We start from the raw sequence: 13479 nt of genomic DNA, 5'->3' as shown, positions 1-13479 counted from the left end.
GGTTTTACGACGAAAGCACACCAAACGATTATGTTAGGTATGAGCCAAGTCACAGAAAAAGACAGCCATTTTTCCAGCCAAAGAGAGCAGTAACAAAAAGCAGAAATAGAGATAAAATTAATCACTAGCCTTTGATGATCTTCATCAGATGACACTCATAGGACTTCATGTTACACAATACATGTATGTTTTGTTCGGTAAAGTTCATATTTATATCCAAAAATCTGAGTTTAGACGGGACACTACTGTCTCACTTGGCAAAATGCCTGAGAAAATGCAGAGCGCCAAATTAAAATGAATTACTATAAAATCAAACTTTCATTAAATCACACATGAAAGATACCAAATTAAAGCTACACTGGTTGTGAATCCAGCCAACATGTCAGAATAAAAAATAAGCTTTTCGGCGAAAGCATACGATGCTATTATCTGAGGATAGCACCATTGTAAACAAAGAGAGATACTCATATTTCAACCCACAAAACGCAGAAATAAAAATATAATTCATGCCTTAGCTTTGACGAGAAGCTGTTGTTGAAACTCCAATATGTCCCATAAACATCAGAAATGGTCTTTTTGTTCGATTAATTCCGTTGATATATATCCAAAATGTCTATTTATTTGGCGCGTTTCATCCAGAAAAACACAGGTTCCAACTTGCTCAAACGTGACGATAAAATATCTCAAAGGTTACCTGTAAACTTTGGCAAAAAATTTCAAACTACTTTTGTAATACAACTTTAGGTATTTTTTAACGTTAATAATCGATAAATTTGAAGACGGGATGATCTGTGTTTGGATGAAAAGCGAGCAAAGAAGTTATTTAGTCTGTCTGGGAGCAAGACATCCTGGTCCGCGACGGGGCTGGTTTTCTTTTTGTAATCTGTGATTGACTGTAGACCCTGCCACATACCTCTTGTGTCTGAGCCGTTGAATTGCAACTCTACTTTATCTCTATACTGACGCTTAGCTTGTTTGATTGCCTTGATTGCGGAGGGAATAGCTACACTGTTTGTATTCGGTCATGTTTCCGGTCACCTTGCCCTGGTTAAACACAGTGGTTCCAGCTTTCAGTTTCACGCGAATGCTGCCATCAATCCACGGTTTCTGGTTTGAAAGTCTGTCATTCTCTGGATGAAGTCATGCTGGATTGACAGCATGGCCAATGCATTTAACATTTTCTAGCCTACGGAGTTGCGAATTAAGGTTTTTATCCATTTAAGTGGGGAAAAGTTTCTCCCTGACTTGTGATGAGGATTTTGAGAAGAGTCTGCAGGTGGTTCTCATAGAGTGATTTCAATAAAGAAGGGCTGTCTTTCCAGTGTGCAGCTCAGGATCCTAGTAGACAGTGAACAGCTCCCTTTTCAACTTCTCCTGGTTGCCCACAGGTCATAGCTTGGTAACACACTGGAGTTCTGCGGTCGGAAAGAAATCCTTCAGTAGCGTTTGTACACCACATACATTACCACTCATCAGCGATGCCTTGTTGTAGGTTTGTGCAAACAGCTTCTCCTTGACATTCAGTTGCGCTAGGACTTGTTTGATGGTGTTGGAGAGGCCAACACCAGTTTTGTCCTCTACATAAACCTCTCACACACACTGTTGTCTGGTAACATATAGCACAGCACTATTACCATCTGTGATTTACAGGAGACGTCAGTTGTCTCGTCTGCTTGTACAGACGCAAAAGGAGTCTCAGACACCTCCTTAGCTATAGCTTCTCTGTACATGTCATACATACAATCCAAAAGTTAGTATTGGATCATGCTTGATGTGCCCTTAAAATTTGGTTGATCGTCATAGTGCCTTTGTTGCCTGTAATCTCCTTCAAGCATGGTCTCAAAATACACCTGAAAATGCCTGGGTTCAAGGTGTCGGCCAATTCGTCATGGCCCCACAGTGCTATCTCACAATTACCACACAATTTAATGAATGCTATAATTCTGGCAAGCACCTACCTATTCTCCTCCGTTTGTTGGTTGTGGAGGTTGATGGCTCGTCTATCTGCGGAGTATAGCTGAGCCACGTTTAATTTATTTTAAATCCTTAAACCCAGACTTGGACCGCACACCCTCTCCACTGAATAGCAGGCAGGGGAAGCAAAATAGTGATTGCTTTGCAACGCTAGCACTGCTTCCTTCCAAACCACTCATTGTTGAATTTGCGACTTGTTGTGTAATGTTTATGTCCAATGGATGATGAGCACAGAGACGTTTTATCTCTAATTTCACTTCACATGACAAGGATTGAAAAGGATTTGCCAGTAGATTGTAGACTTGATTCATGGTGGTGACTGCTAGCTTGCTAGCTAAGATTTTGAAAGTATGATGTTGACATGATCAGTCCAATCAAAGCTACTTTAGATGTAACGTGATTTGACGTCATTTTATTTGTGGCCAATGACCGTGAGACTTCTTGGATGGGCGCTTCTAATGTAACTCTATGGCAGCACCAAAGGGGATTGAATTTTCGAGCTGTCCCCATAGATTTTGCGGTGACATAGTGTCCAAATGAGTGACAGAACACTGAGCCAATCACGGCGCAACTAGAGAACATTACCAATCCCTACGCTCTGTATTTCCGCTGGCTGCCCTACCACCACAGAAAGCACTGATCTAGGCTGAAACACCTGCATTTTGGAGCTGCCTTAATCAAGAAAGCAAAAAAGTAACCATATTTGTATGCAGCTTTATTAACTCAATATAAAAAAAATTTTACATTGTTTGCCAACTGATATGTGACACGTATTAATGCCAAAATAACATGCAAAACAGGCACAAAAATATATATATACAGTACCAGTCAAGTTTGGACATTCCTACTCATTCAAGAGTTTTTCTTTATTTTAACTTTTTTCTACATTGTAGAATATAGTGAAGACATCCAAACTATGAAATAACACATATGGAATAATGTAGTAACCAAAAAAGTGTTAAACAAATCAAAATATATTTTATATTTGAGATTCTTCAAAGTAGCCACCCTTTGCCTTAATGACAGCTTTGCACACTCTTGGTATTCTCTCAACCAGCTTCATGAGGTAGTCACCTGGAATGCATTTCAATTAACAGGTGTGCCTTGTTAAAAGTACATTTGTGGAATTATTTCTTTCTTAATGCGTTTGAGCCAATCAGTTGTGTTGTGATAAGGTAGGAGTGGTATACAGAAGATAGCCCTATTTGGTAAAAGACCAAGTCCATATTAAAGGACACCAATAAGAAGAAGAGATTTGCTTTGACCAATAAACATGAGTAATGGATATTAGACCGGTATTAGACTGGCCTTCACAATGACCTGATCTCAACCCAATCGAGATGGTTTGGGATGAGTTGGACCGCAGAGTGATGGAAAAGTAGCCAACAAGTGCTCAGCGTATGTGGGAACTCCTTCAAGACTGTTAGAAAATCATTCCAGGTGAAGCTGTTTTAGAGAATGCCAAGAGTGTGCAAAGCTGTCATCAAGGCAATGGGTGGCTACTTTGAAGAATCTCAAATATACAATATATTTTGATTTGTTTAACACTTTTTTAGTTACTAAATGATTCTATGTGTTATTTCATAGTTTTGATGTCTTCACTATTATTCTACAATGTAGAACATATAAAAAATTAAGAAAAACCCTTGAAAGAGTAGGTGTGTCCAAACCTTTGACTGGTACTGTATATGTTATATTTTTTAGCTAAAAAGGGGGGGGCACAAAACACCTGCCCTGAATGAAGCTATGTACAACCAACAGCTCACTAAGATCACAGTCATCTCACTGCTGACTAAGATAGGATTTTCAAAGCATGATGATAATGCTGTGTTCATAACAAAGTGGGAAGGTTGTAATTACCTGCTGTGAAATCATAAATACCAGTTGGATGCATTCACGTGCTTTGAACTCACTGAGAAACGCCGATTGGCTAATGGCCAACAAGTTGCGTCAACCAAACTATGAGTACAGCTATCATGTTTGTTAAATTATAATGTTATAATGTTCATATTTCTAGATAGATTTTTGTAAAGAATGTTTTGTTGTTGCATTGATCTGCTGAAAATGCTGTTAAAAAAGTAATTTCCTTAGTAGGTGACGTCAGAGGTCAGCATGTGGGAGAAGTCGGAGCTCAGGGAAGATAGACGAGTTTCCCACTAGTAATTACCAGTTGGAGGGACGTTCAAGTGGACTTTTACCAGTCGTATGTGGTAAATACCACCTTCCCACTTGTATTGTCTCTGGTAGGCCTAACTATCTCAGTGTATCAGAAGTCTTTAATCAGATTCTGTATGTTCCAGTGCTGCCCACTGCACTCCTGAATGATGAGCTGGTAGTAAGTGTTCTCCCCTGGGGCAATCTCCAGACATCTCTTTGTCTGTCTGTTCTGGATGGCTTTTCCCTGTAAAACACAGCAGCATTCTACTGTACAGCATCACAATAATAAAAAAAAAGTCAAAGACATCTCCGTCGTTTCCAACAATTTATAAGCATCAACTTCCCCAAATCATGTTAGAGTGCTTACCTGTTGGAAGTCCCAGAGCATGTGGAATCCCTTCTGCTTGGCCACCTTGCACTCATACAGTCCTGGGGTTCGAGTGCCAGTGTCCACCAGACAGCGATTACTGTTGTACTTGTGAGACATGATGCCTCCAATGTAGATCTCCCCACTGGCTCGATAATAACAGCTCTGGACAGAGAGTATAGATATTTAGGCTTTTCTGAGTCTGTGGTATTGATAGTACTTTCCATTGTGGCATGGATTGAATCCCAAGTCTGCCATGGGATGAACCAAATTATACATCTAGTTAAATTCTAAGATACTAAGCAATGTTTCTACAAACCTGTGGACCAAAATAATGGCATCCATATAAAATAGGTGTGTTCCCCGGAACTGGGCCTTGATCTATACAGAGACTCGTCTTCTGGTCATTGACCAGCTGTTGATTTTATGTAGAGAGATAAACGGTTATAAAAGTGCAGATTCCTATCCTGATTTATGACCCTGCATCCTATTGACAAAAGGATGCCCTGCATGCCACTAAACACAGTCTGTGAGGAAAAAGTTCCAGAACAACTGTAACATTTTAGCATCACTCACAACTCCATAACCAAGCAAGTCACCCAGGGGCTCTAACATGGGATACACGTTATCCAGATACCACTGGAAGGGTTTGCAGTTCAGCCTCTTTCTCAACTTCTTCCTCTCTGAAACATCCCCAATGTCTATGCCATGATTCTGTGGTGAGAAAGAAGATTTCTAAATCAGAAACACAGGCCATGTGAGCAATCCACCTATTATCCACTTTTGCTTACCGCCATCATTTTACATAGATCCTATGATCTTTATTATGGCATTGAGTAATAGACAATTTTTTAAATAATATTGACTGTGTAGTCTACTTATTTTCAAACACAAGGCATGCAAAACAGCAATCATTGCTATTCTATAGGAGCAGCTGAACAAAACCTACTTTTTGATTGGTTTGTTGTGTACAGTACCTTCAGTGGGATGTTCCAGGCAATGTTGACATTATGTTTGTAGTCATCCATCCAGACCTCAGCCACCCTCAGAGCATTCCTCTTCATTGTAATGCTCAGGTCGGGGAGATAGGGTTTATGGGCCCTCTCGATGTGGGCTATTTTAGAACAAGGTATGACCTCGACACTTCCACCACAAAGCCACACCTAGACACACCAAACACCAAGAGAGAAGGAAGAGCTTAATGATATGGACTGAAGTGTCTGGATGTTGGATGTAGATTGGTTTGTTCAGACTGAATGACTCAAGAACAGAAAATAATTCTGCAAACACGAGTCTGCTTTGATTTCAAACATTCATTTAGAAACTGTAGCAGAGGGGCTTACCCGGATACCCAGTTCAACATTTTCACCTCCATAGATCTTCATACCACCATCCAGAGCACCAATTTCCCCAAAGAACAGGCGATCAACCACTAGTATGCCCATAATGGAGGGGCTCCTGACAAACATACAGGACAAATTATGGTCAATTCCACATTGGGAGAAGTGACATTCATTTTAATGAATAGATAACGCAAAATAATAATCCAGGTGTAAATATTAGGTAAGATTTTCCTCCCAATGCTGTGCTTTCCTTATCGTCTATTCAAACAGATTTGTGAAACTGGACTATCATCCGATGATGAAATCACGAACAACTCACTTTCCTGGCTGTGACTCGTCTTTCAAGGCATACCACTCAGGTCTGAAGGACTCATACATACACCACAGGGCCCAGTCAAAGGCATCTGCAGCAGGCCCGTAGCGTGTGACGGTCAAGTCATCGAAATGGACTTTGTCAAACACCGGTGTCAACACCAACGTGCGGTCCTCCTTTATCCGAGCTAACAGAGGCTCAGCCCTGTTCACACAAACACAGAGTCAAAACACCATTTTGAGGGGGGGATTCAAAAGGTCTCACTGCGATATTTCATTTAGACTACCATTCCACATGGACCTCTATGTGGGCATCCAAGATGGCCACCACATCTCCTGTAGCTTCCCTCCACCCTGAGAGGCGGGCCTGTGTGAGACCGAGCTGCTCTGAGTGTCTCACTCTCTTCACCAGGCCGGGATGCTCTTCATGGATGAAGCTGATGTAGGCATCCAACCTCTCCTTTAGATCCTCTGTGAAAGCAGACACTTTCAAATCAGTGATACACAACAAAAGTTGAACGCCACACCTACGTTCAATCTAAATGTTACCAAATATACTTTGAAATGTTTCTAAGAGGTGAGAAGAGACCAATTAGGCAAACCATTGGAGCTGTGGTCATCCACCAGTATGATGTCTTTGAGCAGGCGTTGGGGGGTCTTGTCTATGATACTGCGGACGGCTCTCTTGATGATTGACAGGGCCTCGTCCAAGTAGATCAACACCACGCTGATGGTGGGCAGGTCATGGGGATACTGGTGCTTAGCACATCTAACAGGCACAACAAACACATTTTGTCCACCTCATATCATTCATTCGCTTCACCAAAGCTGCTGTTTCATTCTTAAAGTTATTGCCAATTTCAATATCATTGCAAGAGCTTGGACTGCATTTTTGTCAAAATGTATTTATTTTTTTATGTTCTTTTCAATGATCTCTACCTGTATAGTACTCTAAATACCCCAATTCATGTTGTTCAGTTTAAAAGAATACAATAAAAAAAAATCTCACACCAGTCAAACTAATGAGGGGTAGAACCATATTAGATAGATATATAAAACCTTCTAATTCTAAGGTCACGATTGCTCAAATTGCGTTCACAGTGCTGGAGATGGAATTAACCTCGGATGGCCACAATGCAACAGACTGTGGTTACAATTTCATCAGCTTATCCATAATTTGCTGTGTTGAGGTGGTGGAAAATGATTTACTTAGGATCGCGAGTATCAGGGATTTCCCTGTTCAGGGGTAGTCTGTCACTCAGGAAGGCGTTGTATCCATACATCTGAAACAGCCCTTCTGCCTCTTTCTGCTCCTCCTCTGAGAGCTCGCCACCCCAGCTTGTGAACAGAGCTGAGTTGGGGTACACCTTCTTCACCACCTTCCTCTCCTTGACCTCAGGAGCCTTCACAGCCTGCCCCTCTTTCAGACTGCTCCCGTCGTTGATTGTCTTCACTGTGGACACACATGACAGCTGTTCATCACACTGTAATAAATGTGTCATGACTGCCAGAATCAACATGATTCACTCCTTTTGATACGAACAGAGCATGATCTCATATATACAGCTTCAGTCACTGTTTTTAGGTGTTTTATAAAAAGTTGATGAATAAGGTTATTTATTATTATGTAATGACCTTTTTTGGGTAGATCAGCTTTAATGTTGCAGATAGATTGTAGCTTCCATCAATGTAATTGTCTGCATCATTTCTAAACACCCAAATATTTTTTTTGTAAATATACAGAGTATATTTAAATATATATATACATACACATACCCACATACAGTGGGGAGAACAAGTATTTGAAACACTGCCGATTTTGCAGGTTTTCCTACTTACAAAGCATGTAGAGGTCTGTAATTTTTATCATAGGTACACTTCAACTGTGAGACGGAATCTAAAACAAAAATTCAGAAAATCACATTGTATGATTTTTAAGTAAATCATTTGCATTTGATCGGATTACAGGCCTCTCTCATCTTTTTAAGTGGGAGAACTTGCCCAATTGGTGGCTGACTAAATACTTTTTTGCCCCACTGTATATATCACTGGTCATCCCCAAAGCCAACACCTCTTTGGCCACCTTTCCTTCCAGTTCTCTGCTACCAGTGACTGGAACAAATTGCAAAAATCGCTGAAGCTGGAGACTTATATATTTCCCTCACTAACTTCAAACATAAGCTATCTGAGCAGCTTACCGATCGCTGCAGCTGTACATAGTCCATCTGTAAATAGCCAACCCAATCTACCTACCTCATCCCCATATTGTTTTTATTTACTTTTCTGATCTTTTGCACACCAGTATCTCTACTTGCACATCATCATCTGCTCAGTTATCACTCCTGTGTTCATCTGCTAAATTGTAATTACTTCGCTACTATGGCCTATTTATTTTCTACCTCACACCATTTGCACACACTGTATATAGACTTTCTTTTTTTCTATTGTGTTATTGACTGTACGCTTGTTTATTCCATGTGTAACTCTGGGTTGTTGTTTGTGTCGCACTGCTTTGCTTTATCTTGGACAGGTCACAGTTGTAAATTTACAACTCCGACCTGGCCAAGATAAAGCAAAGCAGTGCGACAAAAACAACAACACAGAGTTACACATAAACAAACATACAGTCAATAACACAATAGAAAAATATATGTACAGTGTGTGAAAATGTAGAAGAGTAGGGAGGTAAGGCAATAAATAGGCCATAGAGGTGAAATAATTGCAATTTAGCATTAACATTGGAGTGATAGATGTGCAGATGATGATGTACAAGTAGAGATACTGGGGTGCAAAAGAGCAAGAGGATAAATAACAATATGGGGATGAGGAAGTTGGGTGTGCAGTGGTGGGTAGTATATTGTATTGTAGTGGGACATCTGAAAAAGCTTAGCGGTGATGTCGCAAAGGAACACCAAAAGAACACCAACGATTGGAATCTATTTGGATGGGTTCAGTCATTATTTGGTGTTATGGGAGTTACAATATTTAATTGGTTGATTTATGGCTTAGTGGTCTTTCCTACAATAATGCTTATTATAACTTGTGTTAAGAAATTGTGCAGCAAAGCCGTTGAGACTATTCTTGACATGCCATTACTGACCCCTGAAGGAGACGCCTCAGAACACTATTTACCTGATTTATTTCCTATGTCTGATTACGAATATGATAATCCATAACATTGAGGTAAAAACATTAAGTTAATGGTGCAGCATGTCCTTAGGCCATTCTCACGGTGGGGGTTATGTGAATGGTGCCCCCAAGGTAGAGTTAAGGGCCTACTGTCATGGTGACCCTGTGGCAACATGGACAGTCTCAATGAAGTGATTGCCTCATATGTTCCTTTGCCCCTTCTGAGAATGAATTACACTATGTGAAGGGTTGAAACACAATGACAACGGAGGTAATTTACTAAGTGTAAGAAAGTCTTTTATTTTTCCTCATGTTAATGTTTGTTTAATGAAAATGCTTGTAAGTAATTTTCTATTAGGTTGAGACAAAATTAGTCATGCTATCCCGTGTTTTACTATTTAAAGAATTGTCTCGTTATATGCTAGTGTTTTTTCTAACCTGATACAAACTTGGCTTTGTGGGACTTAGTCATGAGACTGGTCTTACAGGTAAGTGCCGTTTGGGTGCGATCACAGCATGTGACATCCCATGGGTTTACTAGCTTCAGGAAGTCACATGTATGGAGACTTGCAGAAAATAGCACATTATAGTGTTTGCTGTTGTGAATGCAGTTACACGGTTGAGCCCTCGTGCTATCAACCCCGTGCTATCTTAAATCTGCACATACAACTAATTGCCTTTTATAAACTTTCTGCTGACTGCCACGTATACAAATAGGATGTACTTCTCTATAAAAGCTGAGAACCGATACTGTTCATTGGTTGTTAACTGTGCAACTGTTGAAGTGCATAGTAAACTGCTTCATTTTTGCAAATCTTATAATAAAGTGTTGTTTGAAATAATCTGCAGTCTCTCTTCTCTTTGATTAGAATTTCTACAACACGATCGACTAGGAATGCCTTGGAGATCTCCCAGTAAATCATGATCGATCAGTTGGTGACCACTGCTCTAGAAAGTTGAGTGAAGTTCAATCTCGTGCTTCTCTCATCATCTCTCATCATTAAGGGCACCAGCTATTGTCTGTGGGGCTCTCTTAAATAACAATGTTCAGCGAGCACTGAAAAATAAACAAGAAAACCATTACAATTACAATTGAAACATGGTAAAAAATACATATTTCATTTTAGACATTGCCAATGTGACCTGGTTATGTATACATACAGTGCTTGAGATATAAAAAAGAAACGTCCCTTTTTCAGGACCCTGTCTTTCAAAGATAATTCGTAAAAATCCAAATACCTTCACAGATCTTCATTGTAAACGGTTTAAACACTGTTTCCCATGCTTGTTAAAACTTCTTCTCAATAGGGGGTGCTATTTGCACTTTGTAATAATTTCGTTCCCAAATTAAACTGCCTCGTACTCAATTCTTGCTCGTACAATATGCATATTATTATTACTATTGGATAGAAAACACTCTCTACTTTCTAAAACCGTTTGAATTATATCTGTGAGTGAAACAGAACTCGAGTTAGAGCATTTTTCCTTTGAGGATGTGAGAATGCAGAAATCTTCTTGCTGTTCTGAGATCTGTTTATAAATCTGCCTGTCTTCTATTGGTTGAGATGCACTGCATACGTCTTCCCCTGGGTGTCAGCGAATAGTGAGAGTTGAAATGGGGTTGCTAGGCAGAACTGAGAGCTTATAAAAGACCTCGGAACAAAGTGTCCGGCCTTTTTTCACTTCGCTCTGACGCAGGGAGGACATCTGGCTGTGGCTCTAGAACGCTCCAGTTATAGGCCTTTAGATATATCCGGTCATGTTTTTATTCGTTATAGGTGTTAAAGACATCATAAGGTAGTTAATTTAAACCGACTTATAGCAGTTTATATCAGTTTATTGCGATTTTCTGGAATTTCTTTGTCACGCGCTTTCACGAGTTGGACACCTCTCCTGCACATAGCTAGCGTTAGCTGCTATTTCTACAGGAGAAGAGGACATCTTTCAACCAAAAGACGATTGTTCTGGAGAAAGGACACCTTGCCCAAGATTCTGATGGAAGCTCGTCAAATAGTAAGACGTCTTTATGCTGTTAATTCGTATTTATGTTGACAAATGTTAAACAATAATTCCGCCATGAATTTCGGTGCGGTCTCGCTTTAGCGCACGCTGTATGCGCAGTAACGTTAATTTAAAAAATCTAACACAGCGGTTGAATTAAGAACTAATGTATCTTTCATTTGCTGTCCAACCTGTATTTTTTTGTCAAGTTTATGAATAGTTTTCGATTAGATTAGGTGCCTCTCCAAGATGGCGCCGGACAGATTGCTTGAAGTTTGGCCACTACTCACATTGTATAACCACGATTTGTGCTGCTACATATGCACATTTTCGAACAAACCCTATATGCATTGTGTAATATGATGTTACAGGACTGTCATCTGAAGAAGTTTATGAAGGTTAGTCAAATTATATATCTTTTGCTTGCTTGTTACAATCGCTAACCTTTGCTGCTGGTAAATGGTGTTGTGTTTCTGGCTATTGTGGTAAGCTAATATAATGCTATATTGTGTTTCGCTGTAAAACACTTAAAAAATCTGAAATATTGGCTGGATTCACAAGATGTTTGTCTTTCATTTGCTGTACGCTGTGTATTTTTCAGAAATGTTTTATGATGAGTATTTAGGTAATTCACGTTGCTCTCTGTAGTTATTCTAGTCGCTTTGGTGAGAGTTGTGATGGTGGCTGCAATGGTAAACTATGATTTATACCTGAAATATGCACATTTTTCTAACAAAACATATGCTATACAATAAATATGTTATCAGACTGTCATCTGATGAAGTTGTTTCTTGGTTAGTGGCTATTTATATCTTTATTTGGTCGAATTTGTGATAGCTACTGATGCAGTAAAAAAATGGTGGAGTAAAAAAAGTGGTGTCTTTTGCTAATGTGGTTAGCTAATAGATTTACATATTGTGTCTTCCCTGTAAAACATTTTAAAAATCAGAAATGATGGCTGGATTCACAAGATGTGTATCTTTCATCTGGTGTCTTGGACTTGTGATTTAATGATATTTAGATGCTAGTATTTACTTGTGACGCTATGCTAGGCTATGCTAGTCAGCTTTTTTACTGATGGGGGTGCTCCCGGATCCGGGTTTGGGAGGAATTAGAGGTTAAATTAACCATAAACAATTAATGAACATGCACCTGTGGAAAGGTCGTTAAGACACTAACAGCTTACTGACGGTAGGCAATTAAGGTTAAGGAAAACTTAAGACACTGAAGAGGCCTTTCTACTGACTCTGAAAAAAACCAAAAGAAAGATGCCCAGGGTTCCTGGTCATCTGTGTGAACGTGCCTTAGCTGTGCCTCAGCTGCGTGCCTCAGCTGCGTGAAAGTGCCTTGCATGCTGCAAGGAGGCATGAGGACTGCAGATGTGGCCAGGGCAATAAATTGCATGTCCATACTGTGAGACGGGACGGACAGCTGATCGTCCTCGCAGTGGCAGACCACGTGTAACAACACCTGCACAGGATCGGTACATCCGAACATCACACCTGCGGGACAGTTACAGGATGGCAACAACAACTGCCCGAGTTACACCAGGAATGGATAATCCCTCCATCAGTGCTCAGACTGTCCGCAATAGGCTGAGAGAGGCTGGACTGAGGGCTTGTAGGCCTGTAGTAAGGCAGGTCCTCACCAGACATCACCGGCAACAACGTTGTCTATGGGCACAAACCCTCAGTCGCTGGACCAGACAGGACTGGCAAAAAGTGCTCTTCACTGACGAGTCACGGTTTTGTCTCACCAGGGTACCCTTCCTGCAGGCTCATCCTGACATGACTCTCCAGCATGACAATGCCACCAGCCATACTGCTCGTTCTGTGCGTGATTTCCTGCAAGACAGGAATGTCAGTGTTGTGCCATGGCCAGTGAAGAGCCCGGATCTCAATCCCATTGAGCACGTCTGGGACCTGTTGGATCGGAGGGTGAGGGCTAGGGCCATTCCCCCCCAGAAATGTCCAGGAACCTGTAGGTGCCTTGGTGGAAGAGTGGGGTAACATCTCACAGCAAGAACTGGCAAATCTGGTGCAGTCCATGATGAGATGCACTGCAGTACTTAATGCAGCTGGTGGCCACACCAGATACTGACTGTTACTTTTGATTTTGACCCCCCCTTTGTTCAAGGACACATTATTCCATTTATGTTAGTCACATGTCTGTGGAACTTGTTCAGTTTATGTCTCA

At 40.6% G+C, this 13479-nt stretch overlaps 1 protein-coding gene across 1 annotated transcript; it reads right to left on the bottom strand.

Moving 5' to 3' along the window:
• Positions 1–4240: 4240 nt before the first annotated feature.
• On the bottom strand, positions 4241–7655 carry LOC120049102 (probable polypeptide N-acetylgalactosaminyltransferase 8). Its single transcript, XM_038995345.1, has 10 exons — positions 7363–7655; positions 6756–6922; positions 6441–6624; positions 6161–6358; positions 5842–5956; positions 5476–5661; positions 5075–5212; positions 4818–4913; positions 4499–4663; positions 4241–4375 (listed from the first exon to the last, which is right to left on the bottom strand). Exons 1-10 carry the CDS (start codon positions 7653–7655, stop codon positions 4241–4243), a joined length of 1677 nt encoding a protein of 558 aa, XP_038851273.1.
• Positions 7656–13479: the final 5824 nt, after the last annotated feature.

The sequence above is a fragment of the Salvelinus namaycush genome, chromosome 6, assembly GCF_016432855.1.
Source record: "Salvelinus namaycush isolate Seneca chromosome 6, SaNama_1.0, whole genome shotgun sequence".
NCBI lineage: Eukaryota > Metazoa > Chordata > Actinopteri > Salmoniformes > Salmonidae > Salvelinus > Salvelinus namaycush.
This window is presented reverse-complemented; position numbering and strand designations above follow the sequence as displayed.

What these genes read in the sequence shown, in the direction of transcription:
- LOC120049102 (XM_038995345.1), bottom strand. Translation starts at nt 7,655, where the DNA reads ATGACACATTTATTACAGTGTGATGAACAGCTGTCATGTGTGTCCACA. An exon ending in CCTGATACTCGCGATCCTAA is followed by an intron (nt 6,923 to 7,362) that starts GTAAATCATTTT and finishes TGTGCCTGTTAG; the next exon opens with ATGTGCTAAGCACCAGTATC. An exon ending in ACTTGCTTGGTTATGGAGTT is followed by an intron (nt 4,914 to 5,074) that starts GTGAGTGATGCT and finishes TAAAATCAACAG; the next exon opens with CTGGTCAATGACCAGAAGAC.